Source organism: Chenopodium album, chromosome 5, assembly GCF_948465745.1.
Source record: "Chenopodium album chromosome 5, dcCheAlbu1.1, whole genome shotgun sequence".
Classification (NCBI taxonomy): Eukaryota; Viridiplantae; Streptophyta; class Magnoliopsida; order Caryophyllales; family Amaranthaceae; genus Chenopodium; species Chenopodium album.
The window spans coordinates 7,210,126-7,234,106 of record NC_137838.1 but is presented as its reverse complement, the minus strand read 5'-3'; the positions used below and the strand labels follow the sequence as shown (position 1 = coordinate 7,234,106).

General features: G+C 32.4%; 2 protein-coding genes and 1 pseudogene across 2 annotated transcripts; 1 reads left to right on the top strand and 2 right to left on the bottom strand.

Annotated features, from left to right (window-relative positions):
- Positions 1-307: 307 nt before the first annotated feature.
- Positions 308-6,278, bottom strand: LOC145631731 (syntaxin-22-like). The gene is made up of 7 exons (XM_081683891.1): positions 5,883-6,278; positions 4,628-4,721; positions 4,288-4,427; positions 2,387-2,461; positions 1,451-1,608; positions 1,223-1,323; positions 308-676 (listed from the first exon to the last, which is right to left on the bottom strand). Exons 1-7 carry the CDS (start codon positions 6,071-6,073, stop codon positions 611-613), a joined length of 825 nt encoding a protein of 274 aa, XP_081540017.1. The 5' UTR covers positions 6,074-6,278; the 3' UTR covers positions 308-610.
- A 3,705-nt stretch (positions 6,279-9,983) lies between these two features.
- Positions 9,984-13,469, top strand: LOC145631729 (binding partner of ACD11 1-like). The gene is made up of 5 exons (XM_081683889.1): positions 9,984-10,163; positions 11,428-11,531; positions 11,703-11,778; positions 12,540-12,623; positions 12,707-13,469. Exons 1-5 carry the CDS (start codon positions 10,158-10,160, stop codon positions 13,223-13,225), a joined length of 789 nt encoding a protein of 262 aa, XP_081540015.1. The 5' UTR covers positions 9,984-10,157; the 3' UTR covers positions 13,226-13,469.
- A 262-nt stretch (positions 13,470-13,731) lies between these two features.
- Positions 13,732-15,167, bottom strand: LOC145632503 (putative pectinesterase/pectinesterase inhibitor 61 pseudogene; annotated as a pseudogene).
- Between the last annotated feature and the right edge of the window lie 8,814 nt (positions 15,168-23,981).

Here is a 23,981-nt window from a genome sequence, read left to right as displayed (position 1 = left end):
TTACCAAAATATCTCGCCCAAAATATCTGTTTTGTAACTACAACTACCATCTACTCCCAAGTGTCTCGCCTGCAAACTAGACCAAATAAATCGTGAGGGCTAAAACCTGATCGAGGTCCTTCCTTTTTTTTTTTTTTTTTTTTTACTACAACTCGGACATGTACACAATATTATGAGCTAAAAATTACTCGGACATGTATAGAAAAGAAACAAGACATAACTTTAACCTCTTCATTTCCCTCTGTAGTCATCTTTAGAACCGAGAATAAGCTGTTCGACATGTAGCAACATAGAGAGCCATGATACCAAAAGTTCAAAACCCAAATTCAGCATACTTATCAAACCAAGAAGAAAAAGATGCGCATAGTATAAGAATATACCTTTTCATTTATACATATTATTAAGTCATAGCATCCATTGACACAGGTCAGAAACGGACTAGATAATATTTTAGGAGACTGTACAAGTATTAGATCAATCTTTTATTTACCAGCACAGAGCAACCTTAACACTCCTGAACATTCTTACAGCCCCGTTGTTTGAAAGACATGGTGTGGGCATAAATTTGGTTGCTCGAAATTTAACACTAGATTTGAAGGCGTTTTCTTCTTCAAAACACAACTATTATGACCACAATGAGAAGGATAATACCAAATATCACCAAGAGCAAACAAACCTGCAGATTCAGAAGAACTTTGTCATCAAATTAGCTAGAAAGATAACAACAGTCAAGAATTAAAAAGAATATAGTGCTAAGCGTCCAAAATTTTATCAAGTATGATGTTCATTCCACAAAAGACAGCAATCAAGGACTTGGCAACAAAAGTCTATTTAGAGCCATAAATGTAACAGAGTTATGAGTAAATATAAAGTGAATCCATGTTACACATCAGGAAGGTTAATGTTTAAAACCCAGTTTACCAAAGTAGATGAATAACACAATCAAGGGACAATCATTTCAATAGCAGACCCCTATGGAATCCATGTGACAATATTGACATAACCTAAAGAGTTAAGAGATCAACATCCTAATTTCCTACATTTTTATTTAGTGAATAACATAATACAAACACAAGAGCATCAATCTACCAATCGACTTGTTCCAATCTCCCTATTGATCATAATGCTAATCCTTGCCACTCACACATAATGAAAAACAAATGGTAGCCTAAGAATGGATTACATTTTAAATAAAAATTAGTTAGCTCAAGTTGCAGCTTACCAAAGAAGAACTAGATTTTTGGTACTTTGAAGCTTTGAGAAGTTGGGTAGTTCCTTGCGTAGTTGCAGCATGCGAACCTTCGATGTTTGAACTAATATCATCTGAAAGATTAAAAAATTGTTAATAATGGTTCACAAGTGAATAAGTGATGCAGGAGATATTTCACTTGAAAAAGTAATAATATTAAAAAGAAAATGTAACTACTTTTTTTTAAATTTAAATTCTCACCAATCATAACACCCTGATCATGAACTAGCACTGCCAAATCTTTAAAAATTTCATTCACTTCACCGATCTGCTGCTGGATTTCCTGAATCCCATGCTCTCTCTCTTCTATAATAGCCTCGTTAAAAACCAGCTCATTATCCAGATGCACTACCTCCTGTCTGTAAAAAAAATCAAGGAAGTCAAAAGAATTGGTGATGGATAGATACGAGAACACATTTCTAACCACACAGCATTCAAACCAGCTATAACTTAAAGCATCTGTCTTATGAAACTTAAAACATACTCCGTAATGAGTAAAGAATATCTATGCAAACTTTAAAAAAAAAAAAAAAAAAAAAAAAAAAAAAAAAAAAAACAGTAATGATATAACAATTGGATAAAGCATCATACTTCAAAATATAAATTCTTTAAGATGGCTCCAGTCATGAGAGCAATATTCCTCTACAGATTAAACACTATTTTCTGAAGATCCACAACCTTTCAAATAAAAACCATTTAAGTACAGTTTCAAAGGAAAAAATTGTTTCAAAAAAAGGGAAAAATCAAAGAAAATAGTTACAATATAAATGAGATGTCTTTATTTTCTGGTCACATCTAGGGAAGACTGGGAGTGAACCTTGCACAAGGGTCAACTATGTTAACTAAGCTACCATTGACAATAATCTCCTCCACCTCACTCCTTACGCTGTATGTGTTTGCAGCACTAGTCCTGGGCCTCCAGGCAGGACAAAAATAAGGTGTACAGTTTCTTTTCCCCATTATTCTTCATGGACAAGGGAGGGATGTGTTTGTTAAAATCTTAAGACCCTAAATCTGACACCAACTTCCCATCAGGTCATAATTAGGTATTAACTTTTCTTTGATATTCTTCAAATATAGAAATAGAAAACCTAATAGAGGTTAAACCCACAGTCATTCTAGAGAACCATCACTCACCTTCTAGACTCCAATAAAAGGGATTGCTGCTCTTGCCTTTCAAATGAGCTTATCTCTTCATCATTTCTACTAGACCTGCACCCAATACAAGATAATCAAATACACATTCAAAAGACATAGCACTGCACCAACTTACACAACAGATGTATCATTTTAACTACAAAACATTAGCTTAGAGAACTTATTACGATGATATCAACCTAATTTGAAAGAGTAAAAATTACTATAATAAAAATATACCACTTGACTCTTGAAATTGTAATAAAAAATTATAAGTAATATTGCACTGTTAAAGTAATCTTTTGTTTCAAGAAAGGCAAAGGAAAGAAAATTATTAATTTAACATCCTCCATTCCCATTTTGTTTCGTTAGACTTTAGAGAGGAGAAAGGCTATTTCATTCCATTCCTTGTGTCTAATACAAGTACTCCATTATTTCTCTACCTCTTCACTGGCTCGCACCCCCACCACAAAACACCCTGACACTTTCAAGCCAGGCCTGGTTGCAGATAAATGCCTTACTCATTATCCCGGATCAGAAACACAATACTAATATTGGCCCAAACCTAAAAATGTAAACACAATACTAAGTTTTGAAGTTCTAGGTTAAATTGTCTCATAACTTTGAATGTTACATCAAGTGACTACTGAGAACTTTGTACATGGACCAAGACTTCCATACTCAATTACTCATTCCTAGAGCCAGCATAATGGTAAGAACTTGTACATAACTACATAACATTTCAACAAGAGGGCCAAACTAGTTATCCATAATTAAGAAGAAATCATGAGAATTTATCATGGGCTATCAAGTTAGTTGAGTAGAACTCCAAACCTTGTTCAAGTTACGCACAAACATTTAGTTTCAATTCGTTCCCATCATACATAAGAAAAATATTCCACTCCATCTCAAATCAAGTCCCCAAGCTTCACTTTTCAAATAATACAAGTAGAATATAAAGGACAGAATCAAGATTGGATCTCAAGAACCCTTATTCAGCCAAAAAGTCCAAAGAGAATTCGGAGGAACCATATACAGGGGACCAACCTTGATACGCTTTATTGATTTGATTAATTGAGTTTAAGACACAAGTGAACACCTCCTCCTGAGATTGAATGACAAATATGCCTTGACATTCCTTTATTCCTCATATAAGACCTGCATTCACCTCACTCCATTCTAAGGAAATCTCTGTGACACCAACCAGAACCACTAGACATAGATGTCCTGTTGCTCAAATTCAAAGACCCAAACTCTATTCCCAATCCAGCCACTCCTGCATGATTTTCCAATCCATTGCACCATCCCAAATATGGTATATGTGGATTAATTCAACTTGAAAAGTTTTGTATCATTACCCTGCAAACTTTAATTTTACAAGGAGAGTGAAAAACCAAAGTAAAAAAGTTGAGGACTTGGGGATATTGATAGAGCTTGAGGGATTTAAAATCTTCCAAGGTCATAAGAGAGAGACAGAATGGGAGAGGGAATCAATGTTTAATCTGTGTTAGTTATTCCTAAAAGGCCCATAAACCTTTTCTTGTACAATTAAACTATCTGACGTGTCAAGGGAACACACAGGCTACTTCCAGTAATAAAGTTACCCACTAATTCTCTAACCCCAATTTCGAAAATAGTGGATCAACATATTAAGTACACATCTCATGACTATTTCCTTCAACATGCATTATCATATCACTAAAAAACTTGAAACAAAATCAAACACGACAAAAAAAGTAGACTCAAATCACTCAATGTCCAGTCATCCATATCTGCGATCAAAGACATATTAAAGGAATAATGGCTTCCTCTCAATTTCCATGATTAGCTTCCACAACTAATACTTGAATCTTAAGCAGATAAAACAACAACAGAGATATAAGTGAGCAGATATGAATTACCCAGAAGCTGAAACTTCTTTTGGAACAAAGGGAGAATATGCAGTTTCCCTCTGTGCTGCAAGTCGTTGTGCCTTCTGGAATTCCTTGAGAACTGCTTGGAAATCTCTAGCAAGTTTAGCATCAGCAATTTTTTTGCTAGCCTGCAGTTAAGTGAAGAAAATTCCAAGTATAAGAGAGGCAGAAGCTAGCATACGAAGGACTAAATTCATTGAAAGCTAAAGATGTTGAAAACAACAGTAGAGAATAGAGGGGAAAAAAACATATATACAGGATGGTGCAAACAGGCAACGGATTTCAGGGAAGTAAATATTGCTATATGAAAACATAAATGTGCACTTACACCGACTTCAAAACGCTGATCAGTTTCACTGGCTTCCTTAAGCTTTGCTGAGGTTTCTTTTACCAACTGCCCAATATGTAACCTCGTCTTATGCCTGCATATAATGTAATTCTTAATGAGAGGTCACAAGAGATAAATAAACTACTGTGTATAGGAATATTGTATTGCCATGTCAAAATTAATGAAAATGGAATTATATTGGGATCAATGGAGAAAAAATAAGGTAAAAGAAACCTAGACAAATAAATATAATAACAGAATAAATAAAATGAATTAACAGCATATATGCAATTCACTTTACTCATTAGCAACACTTCTTTCCATCTCAAACTGGTTGCAAATTTTTGTAAGTAAACGAATTTCAACTGATTTAGGTTAGAGTGGCATGAAAAGCATCAAGTAAACAATTTTATCCAAGCAACTAACATTTCAGTTATGTGTTATCTGGAGACTAATCAACTGTATGAAACCACTACAATTTAGCACTATGATAGTAAACTGAAACATTATACTTCGTAACACTTGGTGATTCGCTTCATTAACAACACAATCCACCAGATAATGAAAATCCTTCGACTCTGAGAGTCCCTATACTCCCAAATGTATACTTCATTAATCTTTGGTTGTGACAATAATTATTATAATACCCAAATTGCAATAAGCTGATCCATAAAATAGTACTCTAATAGACTACAAATCAGCTCATAAATGTCATTTACAACAAGCTGGCCAGATTTAGAATTAGGATCCAGTATTCATATGCTATGAATGAATCAAGTTCAGGGAATTACCCGTTCGGTCTAGCTCGACAAACTAGAAATGTGTCAAACCCAATCGAATACAATACCTAGCAATTCCTATTCTCTTTTTAGGTAGGAAATGGGGATGGGGAGCAGTGTTACTGCCAAATCCCCCTATCCTCCACAATTTGTTATTGTTATTATTTTCATAAACCATCAAAAACAGTTCCTTTCATAGAAATTCAAAATCATAATTCAATGCCACAATGTATCCCAATTATAACCCACTTCAACAATTTCAATTATATTCAATCAACAACTACAAATTGTGATAATTCAACTTAATTCATCCCATCAAACAACCCAAATAGATAAATCAAAATAATTCAAACCCTAAACCAATAAAAGCAATTCAAATAACACCCCCAATCACCCAAAAACCCTAACCCCACAAAATCAAACTTTAAACCCTAATCACAATACAATCAAATAATCAAACAATTGGGAAAACTCACAATCGATCGCGAAGATCAAGGGTATCTTTAGGAGTACCAAGTGTATTAACAAGACGTTGAAACGAAGACACGGCTGTGTTAATCTTAAAAATCCCAGCCGCAACAGCCTGAGAAGGGTCTTGTTGCTGCTGCTGCTGCTGCCTTCGTATAGAAGGCAACGGTCTACCTGCCTCTAAATCGGCAAAACTCATCTTGTTGTCGAATTCTGCAAAATTGATTGAAGAAATTGAAGGGTTGGAATGATCTGGGGTTGACGATGAAGTGCTGGAGAAGTGTGTTTGTTTGCGAATAGGGTGGAGACAAATTAGGAAGTTGCCGCAACTTCGCTGTTGGTCGTACCAAGAAATGAATCAGGTTTGATTGTGTTTTTCTTTCTGTCAAATACTCAAATTTGTGGCTGGTTTGTATCAAGGGGACGGGGACCATGTTACACTTGCACCCTTGACCCCTTTGTGGCCTTGTGTTATTTGTCAACGAAACCCCCATCCACCCGCCAAATTACGGATCTAAACTATTTATCGATAGGGATGGCAATCCAGTTCAGATCCGACCCTATTTCGCCCCGATCCGAGGTAAAAAAAAAATCCGCTCCGAGTCCGAAAAAAAAAGTAATCCGAGTTTGACTCTGCTAAAAGAATCCGACTCCGAGTCGGAGGGTCGGAGTCGGATCCTAAAAAAACCGACTTCGGCAAATGTCCGACTTTGACAGATTATCCGACTCCGTCTCTGACAAGTCGTGGATTTTGGTGTGGGTCATGGTGGCATTGGGTGTGGGTTGTAAAGGCCCAAATAGCCCAATTTCTCAAAGTATATTGAATAACAAAAAAATAAATAAATAAATAAATATCGGAGTAGGGTGGGATCGGAGTCGGTAGTCGGATATTGAAGTCGGGGTCGGATTTAGCATAATCCGCTCCGAATCGAACTCGTTGCCATCCCTACTTTGATCGATGATTTCCTGATTTGATTATATAGTTCGTACTTTATACATGACTTGAGATGTTTAGGACCAGGTTGGGTTGGTTTAGCTCAATGACTCGCTAGGTATGACACGATTTAAGATCAGCAGTCTAGCCCAGTCGCTTCCTTAGATTAGATTCTGGATCCTTCTCTCAGGTTCGTTGATCTTCTCAAGTTTCTTATCCCGTTGAAGATTTTTTTTTTCTTATTTTATGATTTTTTTTCTTCTTAATTTATGAATTGTTTTCTCTAAAACATCGAGCTTACCTCATGTCAGTTCAATCTTTTTTATGAACCTGAATTCATTGTTGAAGCTTCCAATCATTCTTGTGCGGATGAGGTGTTAAGTCAAGAGGATTTGGGAGAAAAAAGAGTCGTTTGATCATTTCAAAAACGTATATGAATTGTTTTTTTAAAAGCTTTTTAGTAGTTTGTATTTACTAAAAAATTGATAGCTAATAGCTATTAATCAAAACTTTTACATAGACAACTAATGTAAAATAGTAAACAATTGATTGCCAAACATGATTTAGAGTAAACTAGCCTTCTGTCCAATGCAATGTACAGTTTGTTTATAAGTATACAATATAAATAATTATTTTTAAATATATGTATATTGGAAAATGAATAATTTATAGAGGAGAAGAAGAGATGGAAATTAAATGTAATTATAGAAGAAATTAAATTGGGGGAAAGTGAACAAAACAACATTCATACATGCATTGAATTTTTTTTTTTTTACTAGGTTAGGTCCCGTGCCATGCACGGTAACTTTCAATATTTTTTTTAATTAAAATTATATTTATAATAAAAAATTAAATTTGGCTAAGTTATTAATTTGTAAATTGAATTTATTATGAAAGTCTATTATTAGCAAAATAGATAATTTAAAATGCGTAGGTAGGTATATTTATATATATATCATCAACAAATTTATATCGTTTTCTTCTTATTAACCAAATATAAATCTTAGCAAAATAGATAATTTAAATACAAAAATCTTTTTTTAAAAAAACAATCCTTGTTTTATTAATGGTAAAGTATACGCAACTCCATATATGTCATAAATTATATTTAGAATTTTATGGTATCGATATATATTTGAAAAGATACATTAATCTTTTTTTTTTTTTTTTGTAAGGAAAATCTTTTAATCGATCTTTTATTTATGTATAAGATTTATTTCCTATATATTGTAGATATTAAAATAAAAATAAAAAAAAATTTAAAAAAAAAAAAAAAAAAAACTAAGGGACACGCCAGAAAATGACACGTGTCATAGCTGGTGTGTCTTTTAATAAATATATTATTGATGATTATTGATTGATTGATAGGGATAATGGTTTGTGTTTTTAAATACTAAGGGCCTGTTCTGTTCCGTTGAAATTCAGTTCAGTTCAGTTCAGTTCAGTTCAGTTCAGCTCAGTTCAGTTCAGTTCAGTTCAGTTCAGTTCAGCTCAGCTCTTAATTTATGTCTAATGATATTGCTAATGATATAAAGCCAAATTTCATTCTTTTAAGATCTTATTACAACGACAACAACAACAAAAATAATAATAATAAATAGTATATAAAAATAATAATAATAATAATAATAATAATAATAATAATAATATTAACAATAATAATAATAATAACAATAATAATTGAAATAATAATAATAATACTAACAATAATAATCAATAAATAATAATAATCATCAATAAATAATAATAATAATAATAATAATAATAATAATAATAGCAATAATAATAATAATAATAATATAATAATACTAATAATAATAATCAATAAATAATAATAATAATTATCAATAATTAATAATAATAATAATAACAATGATAATATTGATACAATTCATTGTTCAAATGGTTCTATTTTTTTGAAACATATTTCTAATGTTAATCTCATTGAGAAAATTAGAGGTTTCAAGTTTTTAATATATTTTCCATACATTTTATAATATATTTTCCATACATTTTATAATTATAATTATATAGTATATTTTTCGTAAATATTTTAATATGTACATTTGTATATACACATATGTATAGTAATAAATATCAATAAATAATCAAAGATCACTAATCCGTAGTTAAAAATCACTAATTAATAAGTTCAGTTCAGTTCAGTTCAGTTCAGCTCGGTTCAGTTCAGTTCAGTTCAGTTCAATTCAGTTCAGTTCAGTTCAGCTTGGTTCAGTTCAGTTCAGTTCAGTTCAGTTCAGCTGAGTTCAGTCAATCGGAACAGACCCTAAGTATAGATAGATATAGATATAGATTCGTGATTAAAAAAACACAAGACTGCAACTCAGCTTGAACATGCAAAAAAAAAAATGTGGGTCAACTATGAACAGAAAATGAATAGACATGACCGAAATGGTGGATTGTGTTACGCCTTATCCGTGGTTTATCACTTGAATAGGGATCCACTTAGAGATCTATTTTCCGATTAAAATTGATTTTATGATATTTGTAATCTATTTTTTCCATTAAGTTTTCCCAATCAATATGGTTGGTATATAGGTAATTTAAAAGAAAATGGATTGATCACTTAAACAGAGAGGAACTGCTTAATCTATTTTTACCAAAAGAATTGAATTAGTCTAGCGTAGTTTGTTATCTCAACTGAACAATTTGAAAATGTTGCTTGGTGTGACAAATACATTCTCCATTTTCCAACCTTTCACGTAGTCTACCACTTTCAAGTTATAGAAAAAGGCAATGTAAATACAAAATTATGAAAATAGGGTCTGTTCACATTTACTGAACTGAGCTGAATTGAACTAAATTGAACTGAACTGAACTGATTGGAGCTATAGTATTTCCTATTTCGATTGCATTGAATATTCTAGATAACATATCCTATATTTGCTTAAAATTTTACTCCTTTTTGTAGGAAATCCTATTTGATTTTTATTGTTTAAAATATTTTTTGAGTGTATGCAACAAAATAAATGAATTACAGAATTACCTTTGTTTAATTTTCTTAAGGGAAGAAACACCAAATTTGGGTTTGTGTAAAAGAGTCATAAAGGACAATAATATAGACGAGCCTCAATTAGCAACTCCCCTAATACAAATGCTTAATATAAGCAGTTTTTAATTAAAAAGGGACGAAAAGCGTGAAAGTGATAAATATACGTGACAACAACGTTAACTTAAACTCCTCACCACCATCGCCAAAAAAAACTCTCCCTCCAAATAATCTTGTCTCATATTTCTCATCCCTTCTTATTCAACCAAAAACCTAATTCAATCAAAGTCAATCAATTTCTTCTTCATTTTCTCTCTCCTCTCTTCGATCGATCTCTCCATGTCGGTCCGTTTTCTCTCTCTATTTCTCTTTTTGATTGATCGCATTTCTATGTAATTTATGCGTTTCAATTTAATTTCAGTTGTGATATTAGTTGATTATATCATTGTTTTCTTCTTGTTTCACTGATAATTAATTATCATTTTTGTCTTAATTTATGCGTTTGAATTAATTTTTATGTGTTTCCCCTATTGATATCGATTTGTGTGTTCGAGTTTAATTGATTTTATTTTGGTTGGATTTGATTCCGGTGTTTAGGGTTTGTAATGGTAATTAGAGAAATTAGTGCTAGTATTGATTTGTTGGATATTTCATTTCGTAATTAATCCATCAATCTGTAAAAATTATGCAGTAATGTTAAAAATATATGTATAGAATTAAGTGATGATTTACTTTGTATTTTTTTAGCAATAAGGAAAAAGAATAGCCAAAAAATAAATAAAAAAATAAAAATAAAAAGATTAACTTGTTGTGGGAATAGATGGCCTAGCTTGTAAAGTTCAGATCACATCAAGGGCATAGAAATGAGGCAACTTGATGTCTATTTCTTTCAGTTTTGGTATTTTCTATGTCAAGAATCTAAATGTCGTTATGGTGTAATAGCTGTTTCTAGGTGAGTCTAAGAGGTATAGAATTGGCCGCTTTAGTGTTATGCTGTTGCTCGATTATATGATTTCGAAAAAGGAAATTGACATCTTTAGATTAAGCTTAGCGAGCATGTCATTAAAAGCCAGTGTGGCATTGCTTGTCATATGAACTTGAATCATGCATCTTGTAATTTCATCAATGTTAAGGATTAAAAGTGTCACTTTGATGTTCTAATAAGGATGTAAATGATGTTGCTTTAATTCGGTACCATTTTTCTTCTCTGTATCATTTTAACTAATTATGTAGCCAATTTTCCTTGGGTCTATTATTTTTTGCCTTTTGTCATTTAATTTTCAGACCACTTCCGAGCATTCTATGTACATATCTGTGTATTTTCTCTAAGCTGTCTATTCTCACATGCATGAGCCAGGTGGACTAGTTTGTTAACAGAAGATAGTGCTCTTATGTAGATAGCTGTGTATTTCCTTCTATTTTTCTTCACACATTTAATAAGTTAATTCTTAATTTACATGCTTAATAATTATTACGGAGTATAATATTATGCTATATTCTGAGTCTTTTGTACCCTTGCCTCTAGTCCTCTACACAAAGAGGCATAGGAGACACTGATCATGTGACCCATTTGACATTACATTCTGCTGAACAAATTGTATTTTTGCAGATAAAAAGTGTGAAAGTGTGCAATGTCTCCCTCGGAGCATCCGAACAAGACATAAAAGAGTTTTTCTCATTTTCTGGTGAAATTGAACATATTGAGTTGCAAAGGTTGGTTATTATGTGTGGCTTATCTTGTTAATGTAGAAAGAGGATTTTAGAAGTTTCCTGTAATAATCAATTAAGTAGACCATTTACTTGGTATGGTATTGTAGTACTGTATCTTTACTTGTTAGTTATGTGATTTTAATCTTTCCAAATTTGCTGTTTTCTTATCTCCAGTGAGAATGAGCGATCTCAAACTGCATATGTCACTTTTAAGGATGCTCAAGGTGCAGAAACTGCTGTTCTTCTTTCTGTAAGTATTTTAAGAGTAAAGACCTTTTGTTATATTGTGATCTTTTATTTGGTAAGTTCTTTCTTCTCCCATGTAATCTGTATGGTTTTATTTTTATTTATTTTTTTTTTTTTTATTTATTTATTTTTTTTTAATATAGCTGATTTATGATCTGAAAGTTGGTAATGAAGTTTTATGTCGGTATAGTTGAAATCCTGGTTTTGGCTTGAATTTGTGGGGGCCTAATTTAATGTTTACAAAGGGATTATCTTTGTTTCTGAATTTTCCTTTTATAATCAGCAAAAAAAATTACTGAGATACAATAGAACTACACTGGGATCTCACTGATACAGAAGCTAACTTTTGGATCTCTTTATTGAGCTGTTTTTGTATTGTGTAAGGGATTTTCTAAACCTGTCTTGACCTTGGTACAAGATGTAGGGTCTTGAACCTCCCTGATTGCTCTTTATAACCCTAAATGCTACCCTGATTCCCTTACAACTTATGTGGGAAGCCCGAGCTGTCTCTTAATAGTGTTTTTTTTTTTTTTTTTTTTTTTGGAGGGGGTGATTTGTGGGCTGTTGGGATAGAGGAGGAGAATATAGATCTGTTATGCTAGATATCTTACAATTGAAGTGGTTATACGAATATACGTGCTACTATGCCATCCTTCTTGCTGCCTTCTTTTCTTCTGCTGTTTTGGTTGACAGGAGAGGGGTGGGGAGGTATATTTTCTTATAGTTCGTGGAGTCTTCATGATTAAATTTTACTTTATTTTTCAGGGTGCAACCATAGTTGACCAATCAGTAACAATAGCTCTTGCGCCAGATTACAAGCCGCCAGCTACTGCATCAGTACCACCAACGGTATGATTTATCTATTGTGCTTTAAACCAGGTGCTATACGATGCTGTAGAATATGAGGATATGACAATATTTTAATCTGTTAGGCCACTGAGAACACTGGCGCTGTTGGGTCCCCAGTGCAGAAGGCTGAGGATGTTGTCACTACTATGCTTGCCAAGGGCTTTGTCTTGGGGAAAGATGCACTGAACCAGGCAAGGGGGTTCGATGAAAAGCATCGCTTTACATCTACTGCTTCCGCTACAGTTGCATCTCTGGACCAAAAGATTGGCTTGAGTGAGAAGTTTACCATGGGCACAACCTTGGTAAACGACAAGATGAAGGAAGTTGACCAGAAATTCCAAGTCTCAGAAAAAACAAAATCTGCATTCACAGCTGCAGAGCAGACTGTCAGTAATGCTGGATCTGCCATTATGAAGAATCGCTACATTTTGACAGGGACTTCTTGGGTTACTGGTGCTTTTAGCAGGGTTGCCAAGGCTGCCGAGGATGTTGGTCAGAAAACAAGGGAGAAGATGGCCGAGGAGGAGAAAGGAAGAAACACTGCAGCTGGCTATTCTCAGGTATCCGAGTCTGGTTCCCCAAGAGCCAGTGGTCACCAGTGAGTGACTAGGGTTTGATCTTGTGATGCGCCGTTTCATCTGAAATTTGTAGCTGGTGAAGTTTTATCATGCCCCACTGTAATTTGATGTTTTTGGTTGGTTTAGTGGCAGTTTTAGATGTATAGATTGTCAAGTGAAGTTTGTGATGTTTATTCTACTCCAGTTTTAAAGCGAGGTTTTGTATCATTTGTACTGTCATATGTTAATTCAGCTACTAAGGTCTGCATATATTTACCAGTTATTTGCATCCTATTTTTTTTTCTTGCATTTCCAGAAATGCTGCACTTTTCTGCTAGGAGATTTGGAAAAAGTTTGTAAATATGGAATCAAATTGGTATTCATAAACTCTGCAGCTATGATTCAGAAGCTATCCGGATCCAAATAATTTACAATTGGATGGTACAAAATTAATTGTACTATTAATATTTTCTTATATAGACTAATAATTCTGCCTTAGTTAAAACATCCAAAACACATTCTAAACTAATCTGGTGATTGCTCCATCTTTCCTAATACCCTAATCCTGCTTGAAATGGCACTCTTGTATGCCCAATCCATGATGATCCGTCCACAAATCGATCAACAGTAAATCGCGCTGCCTCAACAACTGACATATTAACATGTACTCCAGGTGATACCACCCTCTGACTAGTATTAGCTCCTGGACCATAGTTCTGAAACTCACCATAAAATACATCATCTAGTGTAGTTGTTGAATTCCAAGGTATCCACCCTCGTGGATCAATATGATCACCTATGTACGATAGCATATATACCGTAGTAGCCCCTTGGTTCCAAGGACGTCCCAAGTAAGTAGTGAAGTTTGATTTCACAGGTTCCAAGTCCGGGGCAGCACGAATTTGACATTCGTGGATGGATATACCGGCACATATGTTAGAGCACGGTCGTTTATGGGCAATGATCGTGTTCGTTTGCTGTTCCATAGGCTTACGAGTGTATATGGTGCAATTTTGAAACACTGCTTGTGCCTTACCAAATATGAAGTCTATTGTGCCATATATGTCACAGTTTCGGTAAAATTGGCGATTTGAATGTACGTACAAGGTGTCTTGATAACCTTTCATCTCACACTCGTAAAACACCGAGTGCTCGGATTTTACCAAGAGTGCTACAGCTTGGTGATTTTGTGGTCCTGCCGTGCTCTCAAAGGTTATACCATGGGCCACAAAACCCGCACCCGTAACTCCTACATAGGGTAAGTTCAAGTTTATAATCCAGATAAACCATACACATATTTGTACATGTTAAAAAAAAGGGTATAAAGTATATTTACCAAAAGTAGCGGTCTTAATAGTTGTTATATTACTCATTTTAACGCTTTTATTACCCGTAATGATCGTCTTGCCTTTACCAGCCCCTATAAACCATAGATTGGTTTTAGATTTTCCCACGGTTAAGTTCATCTCTTGATACCTACATAGAAAAACACAATATAACACAATATAAAAAGATTACCTCGACCAACAGACCAAATTGACAAATTTTATCTTATAATAAATCAAATAAATGTACCCTATTACCTTCCTGCCTTGATATGTATGATGAATGGAACACTACTGTTCTTGGGAGCCATTTCAATGGCCTCTTTAATGGACCTAACAGTAACATTAGGCCCAATACCATGATGAGATACTGTTACATTGGGCTGAATGATTGATAGTGGTGAGCCCAACAACTTTTTGTGCTTCTTTGATATCCATTTTGGGTCACCAAGATTTTTGTGATCCATATTATTGGGCTCAAGGCCCATTAACTTTCTACCTGAAACGACGTCGCAATTTACTATCATGCTTGAAAGATCCAAGTGGTTGCTTACTATTTGCCACAACTCTTGAATGATCTTGGCCGTCTGATGTTTTGTTGCTCCACCTGCTTCCTCAAATCCCTCCGTACACGTGTCTTGGTTTGAGCATACAGTTGCCATCCACGTCATCAAGTCAATCATATGGCTTTGACTCTATTTTATATTTCCAAAAAGAAAATATCACAAGCTAATTATAACTCAATTATTCATTATACTCTATTATTGGCATACCTAATTAGAAAAACTTCATATTTATGAAAAAAAAGTGAAGAAAAAATTAGCATTGGATTCGATTATTTCCTTACTTATATAGTTATATGTGCATTGTTCCAAAAATTAAGAGTTGTCATATGGTTTTTTTCATCATCAATAATGGATGAACATGTTACTCATAGTTATTCTTTAACCTTGTTGATCAACTTTTTTTCAACATTAATAAAAACCATGAATGATTGAATGATTATATTCCCTAAGAATCTAAAATAAAAGAGTCACAAAAGGAACTATTAGAAATACAAATGTAAAAATAAAAGAAGGCCACCCATTTAAAAATATAACGAGTACAATATTTAAAAGATTTATTTTAAGGAATTTTAAAACTACTTCATAGTGGTCCGTATAAATGCACTCTAATGTACACTTTTTTTTAAACGTTACCATGGACATGCATAAAGAGTCTTTTTACCATACGGCTTTTTTAAAATTTTCATCAGTACGTGTCGTAATTTTTTTTGGAAGGAATGAAGAAGATTTTATGTTAATAGTTTAATTTATTCTTGTAAAGTAGCAATGCAGCAATTTAATTTTTTTTTTTAATTTATAAAAAAAATAAAAAAAAAATAAAATAAAAATAAAAAAACCTTGTTATTCCCTCACGAAGAAATAATACTCTATTACTCTAATTGAAATTACAAAGAAAATCTTAATAATATTCATAATGATGAGTATTAATAGAGGCTAGACTATATATACTTATCTAGACTTTAACACGATGTAACACTTAACTCCAAACTCCAGACAAGTACACAAAAGACATTAACTATCAATCTCAATAGCATGCTAGCTAGCACCCTTACCAAGCTACACCATTGCCCTAATATCATACAAAGACAAACTACTAACCATAAAAATTGTAATACTAGAAGTCTAAAACTATATAATCAAACAACACAAATGAGAATTCAGTTTCACCAAAATTATACAAACATTAATACGTAATTACTTACTCAATTAATTATAACAATAATTCAATTTAATTACCTTATTATTATCTTGATAATTAGATGTTGATGATAACGTCTTCATTAGGAGGGGACGAGTACGTGTGAGCAAGTCCACCGAATCTTGTATGAACCCTACACAATCATCATGAGCTGACCATTGAAATGACTCCTTAATTTCATCTAAACCCTTCATTTCCATCATTAAGTAATCTAATCCTTTTCTTAATCTCTCCATTGTAACATTTAATGACACTTGCACCACCACATTAGCCTTCACCTCACCATGCCTAATCGCGGCCTCAACACCGTCTTGGTTGTTACTTTCCTCCACCAATTGTGTGTTTATCATGTACTCTCCTAGAGAGTTAACACATAGGTCCGGATACCGTGTCATGGTACATATCCGTATGAGCGACATTGATGATGAGGACGACGATGGTGCTAGGCTTAACCCGGGGGAGTAACTAGAATCATTATTTGATAATGATGATGGAATAATAAGGGTGGTTTTGTAGTAGTGTTTGTGTTTCATCACAACAATTGTAATAATTGTTAATGATGCTAGTAACACTACTAGGAAAAATAAAACAAGGAGTGTAGCAAGGGCATACTTTACCAAAATGTCTTTTCGGGTTTGGGTTTGAATTCGCGGTATGTTTTCTGATAATCTAGCTGAATTTGTGGGTTGGAGCTTACCATACTCCATTGATTAAATACTTTTCTTGGCTAATATAGTTTAAGATTAGAGATGAATGTTATTATTTTGTTTTTTGTTTTTTTGATGAACTTCAAAAAATTAAGTTCATGAACATATATTTATATATGTGTATAATATGCATAATTATATACTCAAATCACCTACATATCTAATATCTTAGATAATTAGGCTAAAAATACGTAATCACATTAGCTGGGTACAATAGTTATATAGGTGGACGTGAATAATGTGTAAAAAAAATGTAATTATTATTATTACCTTAAATGTATGGTAGGATACTAGGATATGATATGTTATGGACTAATGGTGTGTGATGGTGAATTTTATTGCTTAATTGCACAAACTTTATTTTCAGTCATTTTTTTGAGTTATACAACCACACAAACTAGAAATAAAAACAATGAAATTACTCTGTAATTCCCAAAATTTTCAACTTTTTCATTCGTGTTAAATATAGAGAAATATATGAGAGAATTTTATTCAGTGTGTATACTTTCCATCTGTTACGGGATATATATATATACATGTAGATTATCTAAGGATTCATCGGATAAGATCAAATACCCGTCTCTAGAGTATTCTAGATAGTACATGGATAATAGTCATCCACTTATACATCTATATCATAACACTCCCCCTTGGATGACTTATCGAAGATCGTGTCTCGTTAAAACCTTATTAGGAAAAACCCTGTGGGATAAAAACCTAATGAAGGAAAAAGAGTACAACAATCTTTGTAATACGCTCGAGATGCTGCCTCATTAAAAACCTTGCCAGGAAAACCCAATGTGGGACAAAACTGTGGTCAAGGGAAAAAGAGTGCAGCGCGTATTTTCTCCCCCTGGTGAATACATAACTTGAGTTGATCTTCTTATGCAATGAATTCAATATAATTGAATGTCTTCTCTCATGTAGAGAGATATCATTCCTTGATCTTGAATCCTCCTAAATTGGCGTTGCATCTTCAAGTCTTCAATGATGTGTTGTGTCTTCAATTTACAATACTTGCGATAATAATAATTCACGTGCTCGCATTTATAATATTTGAAGCTCGTTGTTTGAAGTTGCCTAAAACATCAAATTTATGCCTTCTTCCGGAGGTCATATTTTGCATTTGAAAATTAATGATCAATATTTGATTAAATATTCATTAATAATAATCCGATAACATGCAATGTAATATCATCGATAGATGTTGGTATCGATAGATGCATGTTGGTGTCTAATAAATCTTATATGAAGTAGTAGTGCAACATATATAATTGCATACTCTGTTTATGGTTCTGCTGGACCATAAGAAAACATTCTCACGCATAAGTATCCTGTTGTTATATTATTTGTACATCTCATATATAGTTGATACGAGAGTTCCCTTATAAATATCAATAATTGATCGCACTAACTCTTACATGCTCAAACTTCAGGTTGAGATGTCAATGATTTAGTCATATAAACTTTTAGGAGTTTGATAATAAGTACACATTCAAAATACATAATTCGTAGGGCTAGGTATTTAGATACGTTGTATATAAGTTCTTCGGGAACTCTTCTTACATGATTATTCATTCATAGCATTCTATTAAATCGACACCATATATAGTTTCATCACAATTATAAGCCCATTTGAATATAAATATCTCATTCTAATCTTCCATCAAAGTTGTATATGCACCTTACTATACTTTTAATGTATACTAACATATGTCATATACCATAATTATTGTATGGAAACTAGTACATGCAATATGAAATATAAAACTATGGATATTAAACAAAATGTACGATGAGTAATGCATTAAACAATTTCCTACACATGCAATGTGAAAACCATTAACCTATGACTTACTAATGCAGACGAACATAATAAGACTCAATAATGCAAGACACTGTACAGTGTGGATTTAATATCCATATTCTATTGGACTTCTGGTCCACGATGAATTTTGATCATTATAACTATGTCGACATCAAAATGGACATATATTTGAGATCCCTTATTTACTAGTCCATTATTTTACGCATATGCGTTTTATTCATCAGTTCCATTATATACCGGTATCATTATATTCTTTGAAATTCAACTTTCATTTGCGTGCTATCTTACAATAATGATATCTGAATATATCTTCAATTGGTACCATTACAAAACTTTTCTCATATCATAGATCATCTATTATAGTTCAGATATCTATACCGCCTATTTTTGGGGTAATTTATACAATGATATTAATATATTATAATTACACTTTACAAGTATTAACTGCACTATCTTGCCATATATCACATATTTATATTGGAACCGATTACACAACCTACACTTTAGGTGTAGTGATTCAAAGAAAATTAGCAAGATATTTCTCAATGTATAATTTTACAAAAATTGGCACATAACACTATAAATTATCTTTATAGGGATCAACTAATTATAATATTACAGTTTTGCCAACTTACTCCATTTCTTCTCCCCCTTAAGTTGGTAAAATATCTCAAATATTGGGGCGTCGAATTATTCACCAACTTAGTACATTATTTCATGTGCAAAAAGATTTCATTCTATATATAGGAGGAATTTAATTATTTATTTTTTCACAAAATTCCTCTTATAGAAAAGTTATATTCACCAAACTTTTTTATCTCTTCTAGAGAACATTTTATAGGAAAATATACTTTCTTAATTAATTTATAATGCACATTGCACATGTTAATAAATTAAATCTTTCATAATTTGTTCTCTTCTGGAGATCAATATCAGTGGGGAGACATGTATTGTGCAGTTGTCTATCTAACTTTCTTATTTATTATGTGCTGACATACGATAGCCCCAATCAAGAGAATTGTTATACAAACATAAACTTGCTTGTAATTTCAGTAGGTGGTGATCTTCTGGATCACTATACTAATTACTCAAAATTTCAACATACAACTCGTATTTGGTGAGCTTCTGGTCACCTAATAGTTGACAAGGTTATTCTAGTAAACTTCTGGTCACCAATTACTCTTACATTAAAAAAAAAAAAATTATTCAAACTAATATAACATCTCTGGACTTTTCCTTCAACATAAACTATTAATAATTACAATCAAATATAGCTCAATCTCAATGTTATGTATTGCCTTCAATTCATTTTATATATTTAACATGAGAGAGCGTCAGCACATTTTTCCTTTCATTTCAAATGAAACTTCTAGTTTCCAAAACGGGTAATTATCAAACTCGGATGACCTAATTTAATTATCACATCGAATCATTTTGTCTAAATTTAAATTATGGTCAATTTTCCAATACTACTGATCACTTTACTAGACGACTATATACATGGCCATGAATATGATGTGATATATATAAGAACACTAACATATGTGTCTTTTTATACTTGGAAAGACAATCAACCAATATGTTATCAAATAACAACTCATATTCTACTGGAGTTTTAAGTATAATCTTGATACATGCTAATCATGTTGGACATTTTACACTCTTCTGGAGCACTTTATACAATCGTATCATGAATTAATTTTATTGGACATATTTCCCTTTTGGAGATAGATTAGAAATGCATAACTTTTCCGAACATTTCATTGTCAATTATTTCTCCGTTCGTCTTCAGAGGATTTTTATCATTGTAACTTGTTAGTATACCACGCTTCAGGCGTGCTTTAGATTCATTAACAATCGGTATTGTCCTTCCAGGACATCAAATTTAATTGGAGCATTTATAACTTGTATATAGCCATGACATTTATTCATATCCATCTTCAGGATGGTATCATGCTAAATATTTTATTATCATGTGGCCACCTTTATGTTTAAGCTAATATATGTACGCAACTGACCATACATCAATATATTTTTATATTCATAATGTGCAAGGATTAAAGGAAACAATAGAATAAATGTCATCTCCCCCTAATCCTTGCATATGGGGTATAAAATTAATCCAACGACTTTTAATTTCTTGCACATTTTAAGCCATTAATTCTTTTAGCAATGCATGTATCAAGCAAGGTAACCTTATTCTTATAAAGCTCCAGCTTATTCCTCTTGCTCAATTAAATTAATCTTTAGAATTGAATCTCGTATATATATGAGCACAATATATATATATATATATATATAAATCAAGTTTCTCACAATGTCTTATGTTAGTAATATTCTAAATAGGAACTGTATTTAGGGACGGAGAGAGTATATATGTATTATTCTCTCATGACATTATATTTATAGAATCACATCATTATTGCGAATGAGAAATTATTTAAGTAATGACATACTTTAGAAACTCATAAGAAATTTCAAGGTCATCCATAAAACTTATATGACATATGCACAATAATCCGACCTATTCATCACCCACATATTTACAAGTTCTATGCTTAACATGAAAACTAGAAAATTACCGTATAATGTAAGTCAAGAAATTAGTGCTACATCAAAAATATAAAATGTCCCAAAACGAAAATCTTATAAGGCATAAAATCATAATACTACTATTATCTTAAATAAGGGAACATAAAAATAAAAGCAAACTAATCAAGTTTATTCGCCTAATCATCATAATTTATTCAATTTTTTTTTTTTTTTCATGAGAGGTAACGAAATCAACAGCTTCTAAATGGGTTGCATCACCATAACCGATATCACCTTCGCCATCCTGGTACACCAAATTAGTTTCCACTTTCTTTCCTTTCTTATTAATTGATTGTTTGATGTACGACACACTCGAGACCAATGACCTTTTGCTCCACAACGATAACACATATTGGTCTCACTTTTTCCCTTTTCATCAATATTGTCTTTACGTTTCCACTTCTGGTGGCAATTTGAATTACCTCCACGACCTCTACCATATCCACCAGATCCACGTCCACGACCTCGGCCACGCAATTGACTACAACCGCGACCTCGACCTCGACCATTACTGCTAGAATGGTGTTTGTTTCTAGACTCTTTCCCATTATGGGATGTCACATTCGCTTCAGAGAATGGAGTAGAGTCAGTAGGACGTGATTCATGATTTTTCATTAATAGCTCATTATTTTGCTCAGCCACGAGGAGACAAGATATCAATTTAGAATATTTCTTGAAAACGTTTTCACGGTATTGTGTCTGCAGGACAACATTGTTTGCATGAAAAGTAGAGTATGTTTTCTCCAACATTTCTACATTCGTGACTTTCTCCCCACATAATTTCACAAACATAATTGAGTTATATTCACTCACAGACTTAAAGTCTTGTAATCTTAAATGTAGTCAATCATAACGAGCTTTTGGTAATATCACAGTTTTCTGGTGGTCATACCTCTCCTTTAGATTACTCCAAAGGACTTGTGGGTCTTTAACAGTCAAATATTCATTTTTAAGTACTTCGTGGAGGTAATGACGAAGGAATTTAATAGACTTAGCTTTAGTTGCAGTATTACCCTCTTTAATTGTATCACCAAGTCAAATTGTGACGATCAAGTACTATACAAGTAGAAGATTAAAGAGAATAATTGACATGGATTAAACAAATCACCTAAATATTCATACGAAGTTAGGCAAACTGTATCAATATATTCACTCATAAATAATCAATATAAGTTAGGAAGATTATAACATATTGCATCAAAAACATTCATACAAGTGTCGCTTTGGTTCTTATGCATTATTGCAATTACATGTAGATTATCTAAGGATTCATCGGATAAGATCAAATACCCGTCTCTAGAGTATTCTAGATAGTACATGGATAATAGTCATCCACTTATACATCTATATCATAACAATTCGGAACATTCTTTAATTTTTTTAATGTAATTTTCAAAACATTACTTCATAACTAAAATTTCTAATTTCTAAATAAAAATTAAATGGAGAGGATCATGTCTCAATTGATGGATGGTTTATGACGAGGATGATAGGATATTACTTGTGTATAGCTGTTTTTTGGTGTTATTGTAATTTTGACATAAATTGGAAATATGACACATGATGATAATATTTTTTTCCTAAATTATATGGCATGGATTGAGTTTTGATTCATACTTAAGGCATGTTTTGTTCACCTTATTTGTACTTATTTCAAGTTTAAATTAAGTTCAGATAAGTAAAAATCAGGTAAACAAAACACATCTTTAATTTTTACGAAAAAATGAAAACAAAGGAAAAAACTATTATAGTAAATGGATATGAATAGAGTTATAGGTAGTCTCACTAAACTTTGATTATGGCTTTAAAAATAATTTAAGTTCATTTAATGTGCGTACATTGTTGGTAGCATAAACAATGACTTTGGTTCTAAAAAAGTTTGAAGAACGTGTTTGGAAACAACCATTTTGAGAAAGAGGGACATATCAATTGAATAGTTCATGCTTGAAATAACAAGTTTTAATCTCAATTTTTGGAACATCCATTTTGAGAAAAAAGTGATTGATTAATTGATTTTTACAGAGTATTTATTGCTCATGAAACATCTATCATACTCATGTGAACCCGGCTTTCCGCCCTTCATCTTACTTAGTTGGTTAAAGTATTTAGGGTGATATGTACACAAACACAATATATAAGACAAATTAAGTTTATACTCCATATCATTGCTTATGATTTCTCTTGAAAAGAAGTGAGATTATACATATCTAAATGACAATAGGAATTCATGTCATAACTCAAGTTCTACAAATATGTTTAAAGTAGCACTCTAAACTTCTTATTTTGGTCTACTCGCTTCATGTTTTGATGAGTATTTTTTTTTGTACCAGTGCACTTAACTTTAATCTATTTTTCGTAAATATATTTTGTCGACGTTTATTCTCGATTGAAATTGTACAAAATCTCCAACTTCTAATTCTCGTGGAGCAACATATATATATATATATATATATATATATATATATATATATATATATATATGTATATATGCATTCTAATTCTCGTGGAGCAACATATATATATATATATATATATATATATATATATATATATATATATATATATATATATATATATGTATATAT